The sequence below is a fragment of the Candoia aspera genome, chromosome 14 (assembly GCF_035149785.1).
Source record: "Candoia aspera isolate rCanAsp1 chromosome 14, rCanAsp1.hap2, whole genome shotgun sequence".
NCBI classification, from domain to species: domain Eukaryota; kingdom Metazoa; phylum Chordata; class Lepidosauria; order Squamata; family Boidae; genus Candoia; species Candoia aspera.
The window spans coordinates 6,883,649-6,898,146 of NC_086166.1; the positions used below are offsets into that span (position 1 = coordinate 6,883,649).

General features: G+C 44.6%; 1 protein-coding gene across 1 annotated transcript in view; it reads right to left on the reverse strand.

The window, feature by feature from the left end:
* Positions 1-1,122: 1,122 nt before the first annotated feature.
* Positions 1,123-14,498, reverse strand: part of MOSMO (modulator of smoothened) — a 33,628-nt gene continuing 20,252 nt past the window's right edge. Inside the window, exons 2-3 of the mRNA XM_063314837.1 lie at positions 8,087-8,299; positions 1,123-5,845 (exon numbers count right to left, since the gene is read on the reverse strand). Of these exons, the coding sequence (XP_063170907.1) occupies positions 5,661-5,845; positions 8,087-8,299 (398 nt within the window). The 3' untranslated portion in view covers positions 1,123-5,660. The remainder of the gene's footprint in view (positions 5,846-8,086; positions 8,300-14,498) is intronic.

Here is a 14,498-nt window from a genome sequence, read left to right on the forward strand (position 1 = left end):
ATTAGATGCTGCAAAAAAAAAACAAAAAAAAAACAGGTTTGTTTGCAGACTAATCTGACTTGAGACACTTTGATGGGAGGAGAAAAAAATAATGCTAAAAAAAAAAACCTCCTTAGTGTGTGAAAAGCCTTGGCTGCCTAGGTAAGAATCATACAAGCTTGTCTAAAACGAATACACAAAAAAATCTCATTGCCCCATAACTGGGTGGTTTAAAAAAAGGAAAAAAAAACCCACCACACCCCAAACCCCAGGCATCTACTTGGAGAATTTTGAGGCATCAACGAAACAGCGGCTAAAGCCACACGCCTGAAATGATGTCCATGAGCTTTTAAACTCAACCTGGCTGTTTTCAAAGGCTCAGCACGAACTTTTCCCCCCACCTCCATTAATATGAATTGCTTTGGACAAAATAGGTAATGCAAGCTGAACCAAATTTAGGGTGCAGGCATTTCAAAACCAGGTAAAGCGTGTTATACAAATACTCCCGGGCAAGAGAAGCGAGGCGTATTCCGATGCACACTTTACCCCAAAGCTCTTACGGGCTGCCTTCTCGAACCTGGTGCTCTGCACAAGCTGGATTTGGGAAGGCTGCTAGTAGTGAAAAGAAATGCACACACACACATACACACACATACAATCAGATTTCTTCCCACCCCTCCCCAAACCCCCAATGCGACAGACAGAAAATTGACAGACATTTGCACCATTAAAAAAAAGAACTGTTTTATATACAGTTTATAAGATATGGCCTTTCTGCTATAAATTAATACTGCACGCTTTGCAATTCTACTTAAAGCAAGTGTTGATTTTTCCTTACTGCGCCCCCCCCCCTTTTAAAAAAATAATCACGGGGATTTTCCCCTCCTGCTTCCCTCCAAGAAATGATTCAATTTCACATTAAAGCCAAAGGTTTAGCCACTCTGCCAGCTGCAGCTATGTGGCTTTCACAAACTCCTGCAGGAGGGTGAAACGTCCGTTCACGTACAAAATGCACTCCAGGAGTGGAGTGAATGCGCACGGACTCCTTACGGTTACGGACACAGTGGTCGCTGCGTGATTTTCGGCAAATGTGCTTCTCCAGTTTTGTAGGCAGTGACGTGGAAAATAGGTTGTTTTTAAAAAATTTCAGGGCATGGAAGAAGTCATCCTATGGCGAAAGCTTGGGGGGAATTTAGCCCCCTAGACAGTCCTTTATTACCGTAGGGCGTATTTGTCAAGGTGGATGAGACTGGTTTTCTTAATGCCACTTGAAGGAGCTTTGCGTGAATTTGGGGACCATCCACCACCCTGGCTGCCTATTCAGCACAAATCCCTCCACTGACTGCTTTTTTGTGGGTAGCATCATCGTGTTAGCCCAAGGCTGACTGTAAAAGATCAAACTTTCTACAAGGCTGAAACTTTCTACAAGGCCCGCTTGTAGGGTAGGTTGGTTAGCTGGTTCTCCCCTTTTCCGAGGCATTTCCAAAAGGAAACTAAGACTGGGACCAAAAAAAATACGGGTTGCTTGATTTCTTGTGACCCACACTGACTGAAAATGGTTTCAGCGGAAGCGTTTTTGCACCACTCCCTTGAACACCGCAGAAGGTGGGCAGAGAGAATCGGAGCAGGGTCATCGGCTTCTGGGCGATGGCGAAGGAACAGGAATAGTGGTGGGTCTTCTCCCCTCCCCAAATTATCCTACTGGGTGCCCTGCCCCTGAAATGGAAAGACACTATAGGTAGGCCACACTTAACGACCACAATAGGGACCGGAAAATTGACTGTTAAGTGGCGTGGTTGTTAGGTGAGTCACTAAATGACTGGACCCGATTTTACGACAGCCGTAAAGTGAGCCACGGCGGTCATTAAGCACATCCAGCTTCCCCAATGGATGTTTTTTGCCGGAAACCGGCAGAACAGGTCGCAAATTGTGATCTTGTGCAACAGGACGCTGCAACTGGTTTTAAATGCTAGCCGGCTGCCAAGTGCCCGAATTGCAATCACGTGACTGTGGGGGTGGTGCAACAGTGTGCAATGGCCATAAGCACGAGTACAGGTTGTAAAGCACTGTTCTCAAGGCTGTCGTAACTTTAGACCATCGTTAAGTGAACAGTCGCTAAGCGAGGACTGCCTGTAATGGAAAGAGAACATGATCCCACTTCAGTTAAGAGGTGCCATTGGAGGCTAGAATTCAGCACCAGATGCAAATGGCAGAGAGAGGAAGAATCTGTGTGTGGAAAGGGGAAAGAGGAGAGAAAAGGGGTGAGGTTGCCCCAGCAATGCTGTAGAGTCAACTGCTGAACTTCCTAAAATCTGGAAGGTCACCTGCTGCAAACGATGTGCAACACTGAGGTTGCAGGGTGTTTATATAACTAACCCCAGCAAGAGAGATGATGAGGCAGGATCATGCGGCCTGTGGCTCTGAAGCACGCTTGCACTCGTGTCCTTAAAAACACAGCCTGATACAAAGGAGTTGATTAGGCAAATGTTTTCAACATCAAGAGCGAAAAAGAAAGGGTGCCATTGCCCAACTATGCTGTGGAGCTATCTTCAACCGGAGTGGGCCACGTGGAGAAGCTAGAGGTTTGCAGCTGGTTCCCCCGGACTCCATTTTCAGCAGCCTCTGGAGTCTGCTCCAAAGTGAAGGAGTGTAACTGCTGAAAACTGGTGATGCAATTTCAATGTGGGAAACCACGTGAAAATGGCTGCATAAACTCTAAAACAGCACAAAGACCTCATTCTCATCCAATAAAACTGGGTAAAACCTCACATACACACACAGATCTACAGGGTGGGAGTGGGGAAAAAAAAAACAGAAAATCCCAGCCTGTGTGCAATCTGATTTGCCTTGTTGTCTTGCTTGCTGTGGCCCTTATCCTTCCCTTAAATGGTAAGTGTGGCTCTTGGCCTGCAAAAGGTAACCCACCCTTGCTTTGCAACAATTATTTTAAGAAACAGTAATTTTCTATATAAAATGGTCCAGCATCTACAACTCGTGTTCTGTCTGCAGAGGTAAAAATCTTTAGAACCCACTTCCAATTCCTGGCAAAGCTCAAGATTGAACGCTTGACCTTAAGCCAAACAAAGCCATGATTTCACAAAACCTCTAGAAAAAAAAATTGAAACTCGCCAATTATTTCGGAGGAATTCTTCTGCCAACTGAATGGACCAATAATACGCTCCAAGAACAAAATGAAACTCAGTCACCTATTCCAGTTTGAAAAAGGAATCACTGTCATCCACAAACTCAGACAAGAGAAATGATGCGCTCTCACAAATCAGTCCCTTCTAACAATACTGCGATGGGGATGTTCGCCTCGCTGGATTGTCTTTGGCTGTCTGGAGTTCATTTTGTGGTTTCCTACCACGCCAAGCTCCTGAGCTTGGTTGCAAATTTTAATGGGTCAGCACCAGCCCCTCTCTGACCGAGAAGCGATTCCCCTTAGCCCTTCCTCTGTTGCCATCCACATGATGGGATCCCCAACACAGCACCCAGGGGTGCCAATGCATCAGCACACACATTATTTGGCGCAAGATGCTCCACCATGTCCCTTTACATCTTTTTCAACATTAATCTGAACAAAACTAAAACAGATGCAAGCATGCTAAGGAGCAAAAAGGCTCATGGGTTCCACAACGGGCCCGTTGAGCCTTTTAGAAAGCAAAAGGTACGGCTGTAGCTCAGTATTTTTAGGTGGGAAAAGGGCCTGCCTAACAGGAACAAATAGGGAGGTGGGGATTGCTAGGGAGGGTCCCTGCAGGGAGTGGGGCAGGCTAGAGAAGATGGCAGGAACCCATCCAGCATGATGGTAGAGCCATTTTCTTCAACCGCCCACAAGTTTCCCAAAAACCTACATTATTTGATCCAACTGAGAATCCTTATGTGTGCATGGCTTTTTTTCCCCCTTTCTTTGCAGCAGGGAGTCCTTCCCACAGCGTGACACTGGAAGTCCTCAGCAATTCCTTCAACCGCAAGCATTTGCCTGCACCAATGAGTCGGAGGCCCTCAACAGTTGGGCTATGAGCACCGGATGCAAGATTAGGGGGTGGCTGCACCCAGCACGACAGACTTGTGGTGTTACTTGGCACGCTTTGGGAGAAGCGTGCGGCCCAGTTTTGGTTCTAGTGGGCAGAACAGGAAAGCACCGGACATAAACTGAGGTGGCCAGGCCTGTATCTGAACGAGACTAGCGATGCTATTTCCCAAGAGAATCTGCGAGGAGGAGGACAATGACATCAGCTGCAAAGAGCCTTGAAAACAGACAGGCCACGTTTTAAGCCTTAAAAAAACAACAACAACAACACTACGCCATCCAATAATCAACTTGTTCCTTCGTGAAATAGTAACAGGGGATTTAATACTTTCAGGGGAAAGAGGCCGGTGCTGTTCGTGTTCCACGCAATCGGAGATGCTTGTGGCAGACTGCTTGCGTCAAAGCGCCCCTTCGTGTAAAGAGCAAGGCCTCAAAAAGATGAGACGTGCCCACTATTTACACTGCTTAAATTATGCATTGAACTGTTGGGTTTAGCTTCCCATCACTGGGGTCAGATCTTTCTAAAGACAGACATGATTTCATCTTTGACCATCAATACACAAATAAATTACCCTACAACGGAAGAGGAGGAGGACCAACCCTCTTAGCTTAACTTAAAATTGCACCGAGGAAGGCATGGAGTTGTTGGTACCTATTAGAAAAACCTGTCAAAACCAAGGGCTGCTACAGAGAATGAGGTATACTGAAGACTTTCTCAGTGATGCAGCCTTAAAAAAAAAATGGCTTTTCTTTCTTAGTTTGCTTGCTTTTCTTTTGCAAGTTCTAGTGTTGCACACCACAGTGTTTCGCCTGTGTTGGTAGGTATGTATGCATGTGTGTGTGCTTGTGTACAGACAGACATACCTAGACATTCTGCATACTGCATCATACATATAAATACACACACACACATGCGCACACAAACATTCACATATAAATATATATGAAGAATTCTCCACCCCACCCCAGTGTTCTTGGTGTTTCCTAAAGGTCACAGGGAGGTGGCGACAACAGCAGTGGTGGTGAGTGGATGGGTCCTCGTAACAGGTTTCCAAAAGCGTCTTTTGATCTACAGGCTTCAGGGTGCAGCTAATGTGAGACTGATCTCTTGAGTGCATGGGTGTGGGGGGCGGGGAGGGCTGATGGCAAACGTTTCTTGCCTACCATAGAAGGAAGATGCTAAATCTCTGAAAGAGGGTGAGGCCAGCCCCACCCTTGGCAAACGCCCGGTCAACCAAAGTGCATAAATACTTTTGAGACTTTCAATATTGTCAGATATTTCAAAGGGGTACAGTACGGTGATGCGGAGGGAGTTGGGGGGAATGGGGAAAAGCGAATAATGCTGTTGAGTGTAGAAAATAAATCTTCTTCCACACGAGGTCCTATCACAGTGCACACCTGACCACATCCAGATGCTGAAGAGATGAGTCGTGGTTGTCTGCATTTGGTTATGGGAAAGACTCTCCATAAAAATGAAAAACAACAACAATAATAATAAAATTAAAAAAAAATCCAAAGTGCATAGTGAGAACAGAGAAACCTCCTCGTTCTGGTAAGACTGCAACGGCCCGACACTAGCATCTTCCCGAGAATGCGTCAGACGTCCTATTCTCCTTCATGATCATACGAAAAAGTATTGAGACATTCGTCAGCCAGGTAAACACACTTTGCCAGCAAACAGAAGTCCCACTATCGTAAAGAAAATAGATAAAACAAACAGTACGTAAGATGAGCCGACCACTGTGTTGTTCGGAAGTTTATAAGGCTGGCCTCCCACTTCGTTGATGTAAAATCCTATGGGGAATATTAAGGCTGCCATACAGAAAAGGATCACTGAAGGAGGGGAAAAAAAGGAGAGAGAGAGAGAGAAAGAGAAAAAAACTAGGTTAGTGGAAAAAGTTGTACTGATGGCTGAAACCACTGGAAAAGCCAGAAGACTTGGGGCATCACAAGACTCATCCTGCTGCCCTCAGGGGCCTAGGTGGGATGATGTGCTTCAAACATGGTGGGCCAAGCATCTGGAGGCAGAAGGAAGCTTCTGGACTTCCTGTGCACTTTCATTGTGCAACCAATTTGTTTCCAGCAGTTCTATTTGTTTTTCAACATTCTATTTCACTGTAAAAGCCCTCAGAAGTGCCATTTAAATGCCAGGACACCAAGGTGAATGAAGGAAGGGAACATGGCACCGAAACCACGGATTTAATCACCCACCGAAACAAAAGCTAACATACTGTGCAAAACGGGTTTATGGTCGCATCTGCACGTCAGGAGGAGTCTGGTAGCATCTTTTCCAATGAAAGCGTGTTATAAAAAGGCAAAAACAGCTCAGGAAAGCTTCGGCCTTTGAATGGAGTTTGTTGGTTGGAAAAGGGACTGCCAGATTCCTCCTGATGTTTTGCCACGACAGACTAACCCAGCTCTCCTGCAACATCCACAAGGTGGGGAGCTGACAGCTCCTCACGCCAGAGAAGAACCATGGAACCCCTACCTTAAAAAGTGTATCATCTCCCCATCCAACTCTAAAACCAAACCAACTCACTTCAGCTTATTGGAATGTCTGCTAAAGAGCAGCTAGAGGGTGTTTAGAACTTGTGGTTAACTTGGCCTTCCATAATTCCGACACCCCAGAGACATCAGGACTCTAATGGGGGATTATGGGTGTTGGGAGTCCAGCATTTCAAGGGGAACATGGGCCTGGGGAAAGCAGCACTCGAACACTGCAAATGAAGCAGTAAGCACAACCTTTTGCACAGGTTTGATGGACAAATTCAAACTGTATTGAGCTTGGTCACCTGTAAAGCTAATCACAGATCACAGGCAGCTCTGTCTGTTACTGACCCTGGCAGGATGGTTATCTTAATATTTTTAAGGGTTTATATTTAGTACAGCTTCGTCTTGGCCATCAAAGCCAAGCTGGACCTTCACTTGAAAATGGACCAGGTTATTTGAGACCCTAGGTGGGATGTGTTCTTTTTCAATATTCCTCCTTTTAAAAAAAAATCTGGTTCTCTGCAAAGAAACTCTAAAAAATGAAGAGAGCAGCAACTGATTTATGTTTTTTTTCATTAAAACCCCAAAAGCAGCACTAATGAATCCGGGAAGTCCAGTACCCTATTTCCAACACAAGCCTGCCCCGGATTACACAGAGAGCTACATCAGGCCAGGCTATAATGTGCTTTCTTTTGGAGTTAGTTCAGGATACGAACCTATGGTTTGTAAATGGGTTTCCAACAGTACAGTTCTGGGTTTTAAGGGTCTTCCTTGCTTCTCTGCAAAAGACCAGCATGGCTATCGCTTTGGAAATTAATAGTCCTGTCTTGTTTTTCTTTTGGGGATTCAGTGGGAAAATTTGGTGGCATCTAGGGAGAAGGACCTCCAGAAATTGCAGAAAAGGCTCTGTGGATTTGTATACGTCAAGGAACTCCCAAGCCTGCTTGAATTTGGGGTGCTGCGAACTAAACCGGGGAATATGTCTAGATTCAAAGCCTGGATGTTCTACCACCTGGACGTTTCAGAAAAGCCAACCAACAGGATATGGAGGCAAGGGCCTTCCCCTTCTCCTGCCCCCTTCTTCTGGCAACTGTTATTCAGTAGCCCTTCTGGGGAGCAGAAAAGGCCCTTTAAGGGAAGGAAGATGATGGGGGAGGAATAGCTTTTAACTGAAAAGGAACTGGAGGGGGCAAAACAACACCAGCTTGAGAACATGGGCCATGCCCATCCAATCTTGTCTGACAGGCTCACAAGCCACATTTTCATGAAAAGAATAAAATTTACTTCCAGAACAAATGCTTGCACAATGCATCCCGCCTGCAACGTTGAGTGTTTGGTTGGTAGTGGAGACAACAAAGTGCCCGCTGAGTTTGCCATTTGTCCTGTGGCTGGAGGGGAAGCCCCCATCTCTGCAGGCTTTCTGGACAAAGATAAGGCACTGCGGGTCTCTGAACAGGCAGGGGAAGATCCCTGTGCGATTTTGGAAGGCCAGGGAAATGTTTGGATGGAGGTGGGCCATCTGGGCTGACTTCTCCCAAAGCCACCTGACCCGTTTCGTCTGACAAGCGGGAAAGACAGACTTACTTCCAGTGAATGCTATCCAGCGTGCGTATTTTGTCGCTTCCCTTCGCCAATGAGAAGCCACTAGCAAACCGCAAGTGACAGTCAGTGAAATGATTCCCATGATGATGAAAAATAAAGTCGTGATCCACTCAGGGGGCAGCCGTGGAGGAATGCAGGTCCTGTCACGTCCATGAATGGTCTGACACTGTCGCACAAGGCCAACTGTGAGAGCACCTGAAATGACACGCACAAAGACCACGTGACAATTAATTAACATACATGCTGGAAGCCAAGCGATCTCCAAACACATGCCTGGTTCGGTTTGGCTTTCTCCATCTTCTGGGACAAGAAGGCAAGAGCAGTCCTGTTTTCGGCCACGGCTTCTTTGGGTCAACTCAGGGCAGGGCCTTGGTTAAGAGGGCTGAATCCCACCCCACCCCTCTCAGCAACCAGTCATTCTGAGAACATGCACAGAAACAATTTGGGCAGGCTGACCCTAACTAATCCTATTTTCACGGATGCCTATTTCATATACCTGGAACCTTGGAGAAAAAGGGTAATTGGCTTAAGCAAGCAAACCCCCAAACCCTGAGCCAGATGGCTGGCCAGGTCCCTTAAACTTAAACAACGGTGACCTCTTTTTATCCTAAGAACAGAGGGCTTCTTCGCTTAAGCCTCTGAAGCAGAGAACTGATCTCATCTTCCAAAGTAGTAAGGTGAACCTATGGTATTCACCAATGACATAAATATTTAAAGAGCCTGGAAGGAAAAAGAAAGACTTCTTGGAATTACTTTGGAGTGGAAAGAGAGTTGAGCTTTACGCTCCGAGTTTTTCCAGAAAGGAAACTATTTCACTCCCCAGAGCAAAGGCACTGATGCAACCACCGGTTGGTGTTTGTTAGGCAAGAACCAAGTTGGGGAGAGCGCCAATAACTCCTCGAGGCTTTGATCCCCAGGTCTACGGAACGGGGGACTTTCTGACTCGCCTCCCCGGCCGGCCGGCTGAGACTGGCTGCTTCTACTGGCCTGGTGCTAGGAACATCTGCTCAGCATCAGACCCCAAAGAAGGCCAAATAAACAGAATGGAAGAACAGTCCTGGGAAAGCCAATGAAAGACCCACCTCGTTCAGACTGGAGACCTACAAGTTGAGCTCATTTCCTGATGGTTCCATCCATATTGTTCCCCTGGCACTGATACCAAATGATAATATCAAAGCGCTTTCAGGATTTTTTTTCACATCCTAGTCTAGTCTACAGCTAGTGATCTCTTATCCAAGTCCATAAATAAATAATTTTATTATTTATTTGATTATCCACAACCAACCCTACCTAGTTTTTTCTCAGCTAAGTGTTTCCCCAAATAATGACCAAGAGAATGAGCTGGGGTCTTATCAAAGATGCACCCAAAGTGTATACAGAATAACCAGGTCCTTTCCAAATGTATTAATTACATTGGGGGGAAAAAAACAGGAGAACTTGAAACAAATCAAGCCATTAACAAGTTTCAGCAGGATGCTAATTTGGGCCAACCCGCAATTCCTGGACCCAAAACCAAGAGGGATTGTTGAGTGATAGCTATCATGGAAAAGAATTGAGTCGCGCCTCTTGCAGAAAACCATTATTTGACACAAATGCCTGAAGGATGACATGCACACACCACCTTCAAGACCAGGAAGGAACAGCAAAACATACTGTTAAGTTTCTATGTGTGTAATGCAAATATCACTGGACAACTTTCAAGGCTTAGATGAAGGAACTGACAAAACAGCTGCCCTGGATGACAGGAGAGGAGAGGAAAAGGTTTAAATGACATCAGTAGGACATGTCTCTGCTACTCACAGAGAAAGAGGCCGGTTCAGCACATTTTCCTAGATCTCAGCATGGCAACCTAATCCTGGCCATTTCTGTGAGAGCTAAGAGCACTGACAATCCAGCCTCTGTTTCGAGATGACTGTCAAAAGCCAAAACTCTTCCGGCTTCATGGCACACACTTTGTGGAAACAAGTACGCACAAGAGCCTTTTCTCTTTCCAAGAAAAAGCTGTTTTCTTCGAGCCCTGTGAGAATTCAGAGTGGCAAAAATGTGTTCATCGTTTCCCATCCAACACAGCAGAGGACGAAGACCCTGACGAAATCTTTTTCTAGCAGGAGTATCACAAAGTGTGTTAGCGGAGTGTTTCCTGCCACTCAGCTAAATGTGCGGAGAGCTAGCGTGATCCCTGTAGGCCCGAAGCTGGCCAGGAGAAATGTTATTACAGGTGAGAATTTGTTATAATTGAATTATTCCAGTCCAACCTTAAAGCCTCAAGGCAGTTGCAGTTACGCTATTCATCTGTACTCTAGCTTGATCAGTGGCAATCATATGTGAATACTGTCGGAGAAGGGCTCTGTTAGTCTATGGTAGCCAAACACCAGAAGCCTAGAGGCATCTTATCGAATTAACAGATTTGGTTAAAAGGCCCCAGCTTTCTGGAGCTACGTATTAAGAAAAATTGTTAGTCTGAAAAGGTACTCCCAGACTTCTCCTGATTTCTGATGGTCACTGTGGTGGTCTTACACTAGAACAGTGTCTTCTGACCTCAGCAACTTGTAACATGTGTGGATTTCAACTCCCAGAATTCTGGCTCAGTTCACAGGACATATTAAACCCAGGTAAACAAAGTTCACTGTGTTCATCTAACATACAATGCCCAAACAAGCCGCACTATGACTTAACATTAATGCCCAGGTTCAGACACAATGCACTAAACCAGTGTTTCTTACTTTTTTTCTCTCTCAGGACCCCTTCCCACTTTTTAAAATTATGGAGAACCCAAAAAGAGCTTTTGTTCGTATGGGATATATTTATTGATATTTACCGTATTAAAAATTAAAATTGGCACATTCACTGCCACTGCTTCTCACGATTGTTTGATGGGATCTTAATACAGCATTATTTTTCAACAGAGACAGGCAAATAATTTTGATTTTGTGGACCCCTGAGAGGGTCTTGGGGGACCCCCCTGGGTCCTAGGACCACATTTTAAGAAACACTGCACTAAACTAATCACCGGGTTCCTGTGATGCTGTCAGTCACAAACTGCACAATTCCACTTTGGCCCAGTCTGGAGTGTGTGCAAACCCAATCAGGATAACAATAGTCCTCACTCAGTGAAGGTAATTGGGACTGGCAACTCCATCGCTAAGCAACAAGGTCGTAAAGCCCAACGCTACGTGACCATGCTGACTTACGATGGCCTTTGTGGCACTTCCAGCTGTGGTCATTAAGTGAATCCTGCGCAGTCATTAAGCGCAACATCACATGATCACCATTTGCAACCTCCTGCCAGCTTCCCCACTGACTTTGCTTTTTGGAAGCCAGCAGTGAAGGTCATAAACGGTGATCGCATGACCGCAGGACACTGCGACCTTCGTAACTGTGAGCCGGTTGCCAAGGGCTCGAATTGTGATCACGTGGCCGCAGGGATGCTGCAACAGCAGCAACTTTGAAGACCCGTTGTAAGCCGCCTCATTCAGTGTTGTCGTAACTTTGAACAGTCGCTGAACAAGTGGTTGTTAACCGAGGACTACCTGAATACCAATCACTTAGTACTGAACCTATGATGCCACACTAAAGCTGCTAGTAGCCCTGTTAGATTAATGGGAAGGGAGGAATAAACAGTAAATTTAAACTGCCAAGCTCACTATAGATTTTTTAGTTGCTTCCAGCTCTTTGTGTCCCGACAGTTAAGCTATACCTGTAATTTTATAGGAAAGCAGCTTTGTACCTTGCAGATTTTTTGGACCACAATTCCCATAATCCCCAATCCTGTTTATGGAAATGAGAACTCAGGCACATAGGTCTTCCCCAGTTGCTACGAGAGGCAGAAAAAGAACTAGGCGTGGATTTACCTACACCTCTGATTCACACACGTTTTCAGTATTTATCTGTTACTAACCAGCTTTTCTCTTACATGTGACCTGCTGGCAGCCAAAGCAGAAGTGTGGGAATCTCTGCCAGCAATTAAGACTTTTTTTAAATGGGGAAAATATGCTCTCCGTTCAAAGGAGACATGCCTGAAAACGTGGGCTTCTCTCTCAGCCTCCAGCGGAGTGGGATTACATGCATTAAGGATGCTAACAACACTCAGTGGTGCAATACCCATATCTGCGCAGAGGGGAAAGAGAAGCAGGGGTACGTGCTTCCAAACATGTTTTTGTGCTAGTTTCACTGAAGGATAAGTTGACGAGAACTCAAAGAAGCCACGAGTGACAGACTGTCCTGCCAAAACAGGGTCCATTAGGCCATGCAGAATCAGAAACAAGCTTTGCTCCAACGAGAGCCCCTTTTTCTGAAACCACAGTCAAGCATATTCGTTGAAAACAGAGCTTCAGAGATGAGAGATTTCCTTTTCCTGGGGGTGTCCATCCGGCGGGCTAACAGATCAAGCGGAGGGCAAGTTCAGACCCGCGATCTCTCCTGAATCTTACCTTCACAACACTGCCTTTTGCTAAACCGGCGGCAAACCACATCATCCTTTTTTCCTCAAGGCAACAGGATCAAAATCTGAATTTCTAAACTGGGGGGGGGGGGTCCAGCTTCTAAGACACTGGGACACATTTGCCACCTCTTTTGCTTGCAGTACTAATCAAAGTTACCCCGATGGTTGGAAGCATATTTGAACTGGAATACAGCTAAGCCAAGATCTTTTGGCCAGGACTGCAGTTTTGACCTCCACGGCCCCTGAGGTGACGCTCCTGGAGTGGATAGGACTGAATTTTTTTAGCTCTCTTTTAGTTGTGGAAAGTGGCAGTGGAGCCACTGAAAAAGAAGAAAATAAAATTATGCTACCAAAAGTACTGCATCCCAGCAGGGCAATCCTGAGGGCACTGCAGATCGCTAAAATGAGAAGACCCTCTGGAAGGAATAGAAACATTAATGGAAAAACTAACGGACTTTGGGGTATTAGCTGGCTTTAATATTAATAAACAAAAGACGAAGATGTTAACAAAGAATATGAACATCGAAAAGCAAATGGAATTGATGGAAAAAAACTGGTTTTAAGATTGAGAAAAAAGTGAAATACTTGGGTATCACTATGACTAATACGAACTGTATGTTATACCAGAATAATTATGTTAAGACACGGAATGAAATTAAGAAGGACATGTTAAGATGGGAGGAAGTAGAACTGTCAGTGTTGGGGAGAATTTCTGTGATAAAAATGATGCTTTTGTTTCAAACAGTACCTACTCTGACAACTGATGTACCATTTAAACAATGGCAGAAAGGTACATCTAAGTTCATATGGCAAGGGAAAAAACCAAGAGTTAAATATAAAATACTTCAAGATGCAAAGGAACGAGGAGGATTGGGACTGCCGGATTTGAAATTGTATTTTGCAGCCTGCTGCTTAGTTTGAATAAAGAGTGCGTTTTGCTGGGAATTAATTAATATATATATATATACATATACATATACATATACATATAATTCCCAGCAAATTCCCAGCATACCATAGAAAACCATGCCATCTGAACCTCAGGTCATGCCCTTCGATATATATGGCATGGTTTTCTATGGTATGATAAAGTTAAGGTTAATGTAGATTTTAAGAATCACTATATTGGAAGTGCCATACTGAAAATACGGAACAGATATAAACCCCCCAAACTGTGCCCAAAAATGCCTTTATGGGTCTCAGCACAAGAAGCATTTTACAAGAAGGAAACAGAAGGTAAAGAAAAACAATTAATTTGAGAGTTGTTAGAACAGGAACATGGAGAATATAAGATGAAATCAAGAGCGCAACTGCTGCAGAGGAATTTAGTTTTAAATGGTTTTTGTACGCACAGTTAAGAGAAAGATTTAAAGTAGATAATAGGGCATTTGGAACTGAGCAGCAGAAGACGGAATTTGAAGCTGAACTACGTACAAATGATGAACATGAAATTGCTAAAATGTATATTTTTTTACTGAAATTTGAAATGGAAGAAGAAGTGAACAAGGAAGAAGAACATGCATCCGGCTCACCTTCTAGTGACAATCAATCTTTATTTTGTTCCTAGATCAGCATAAGGTAATACAATAGTCTAAAAAAGTAGCCATAGCATTCTAGACAATACAGCACAAAAGATGACAAACAGCTAGTATTAAAAGCTAAGACTAGATTTAAAAAGGTAGGTTCTCTCTCTGTGTGTCAGTATTAATAGAGATGTACAGTAACAAAAACGTCTTTAAAAAAAAACCTGCTGCTGATCAAAAGCAAACAAAACTACAGAATATAAGAAAAACTTTTTGCCCACTTTCTCTTTCAGTCTTTTTCTCTCTCTGATTCCTCGCCCAGGTCTATAGCGTCACCTCAAATTCTCTATTCATTGACTTTCTCTTCACCTTCAGAGAGAATTCACTTCCCTAGTCTGTTAACTTGTCGCTCATCCCCAAATTAAACTGC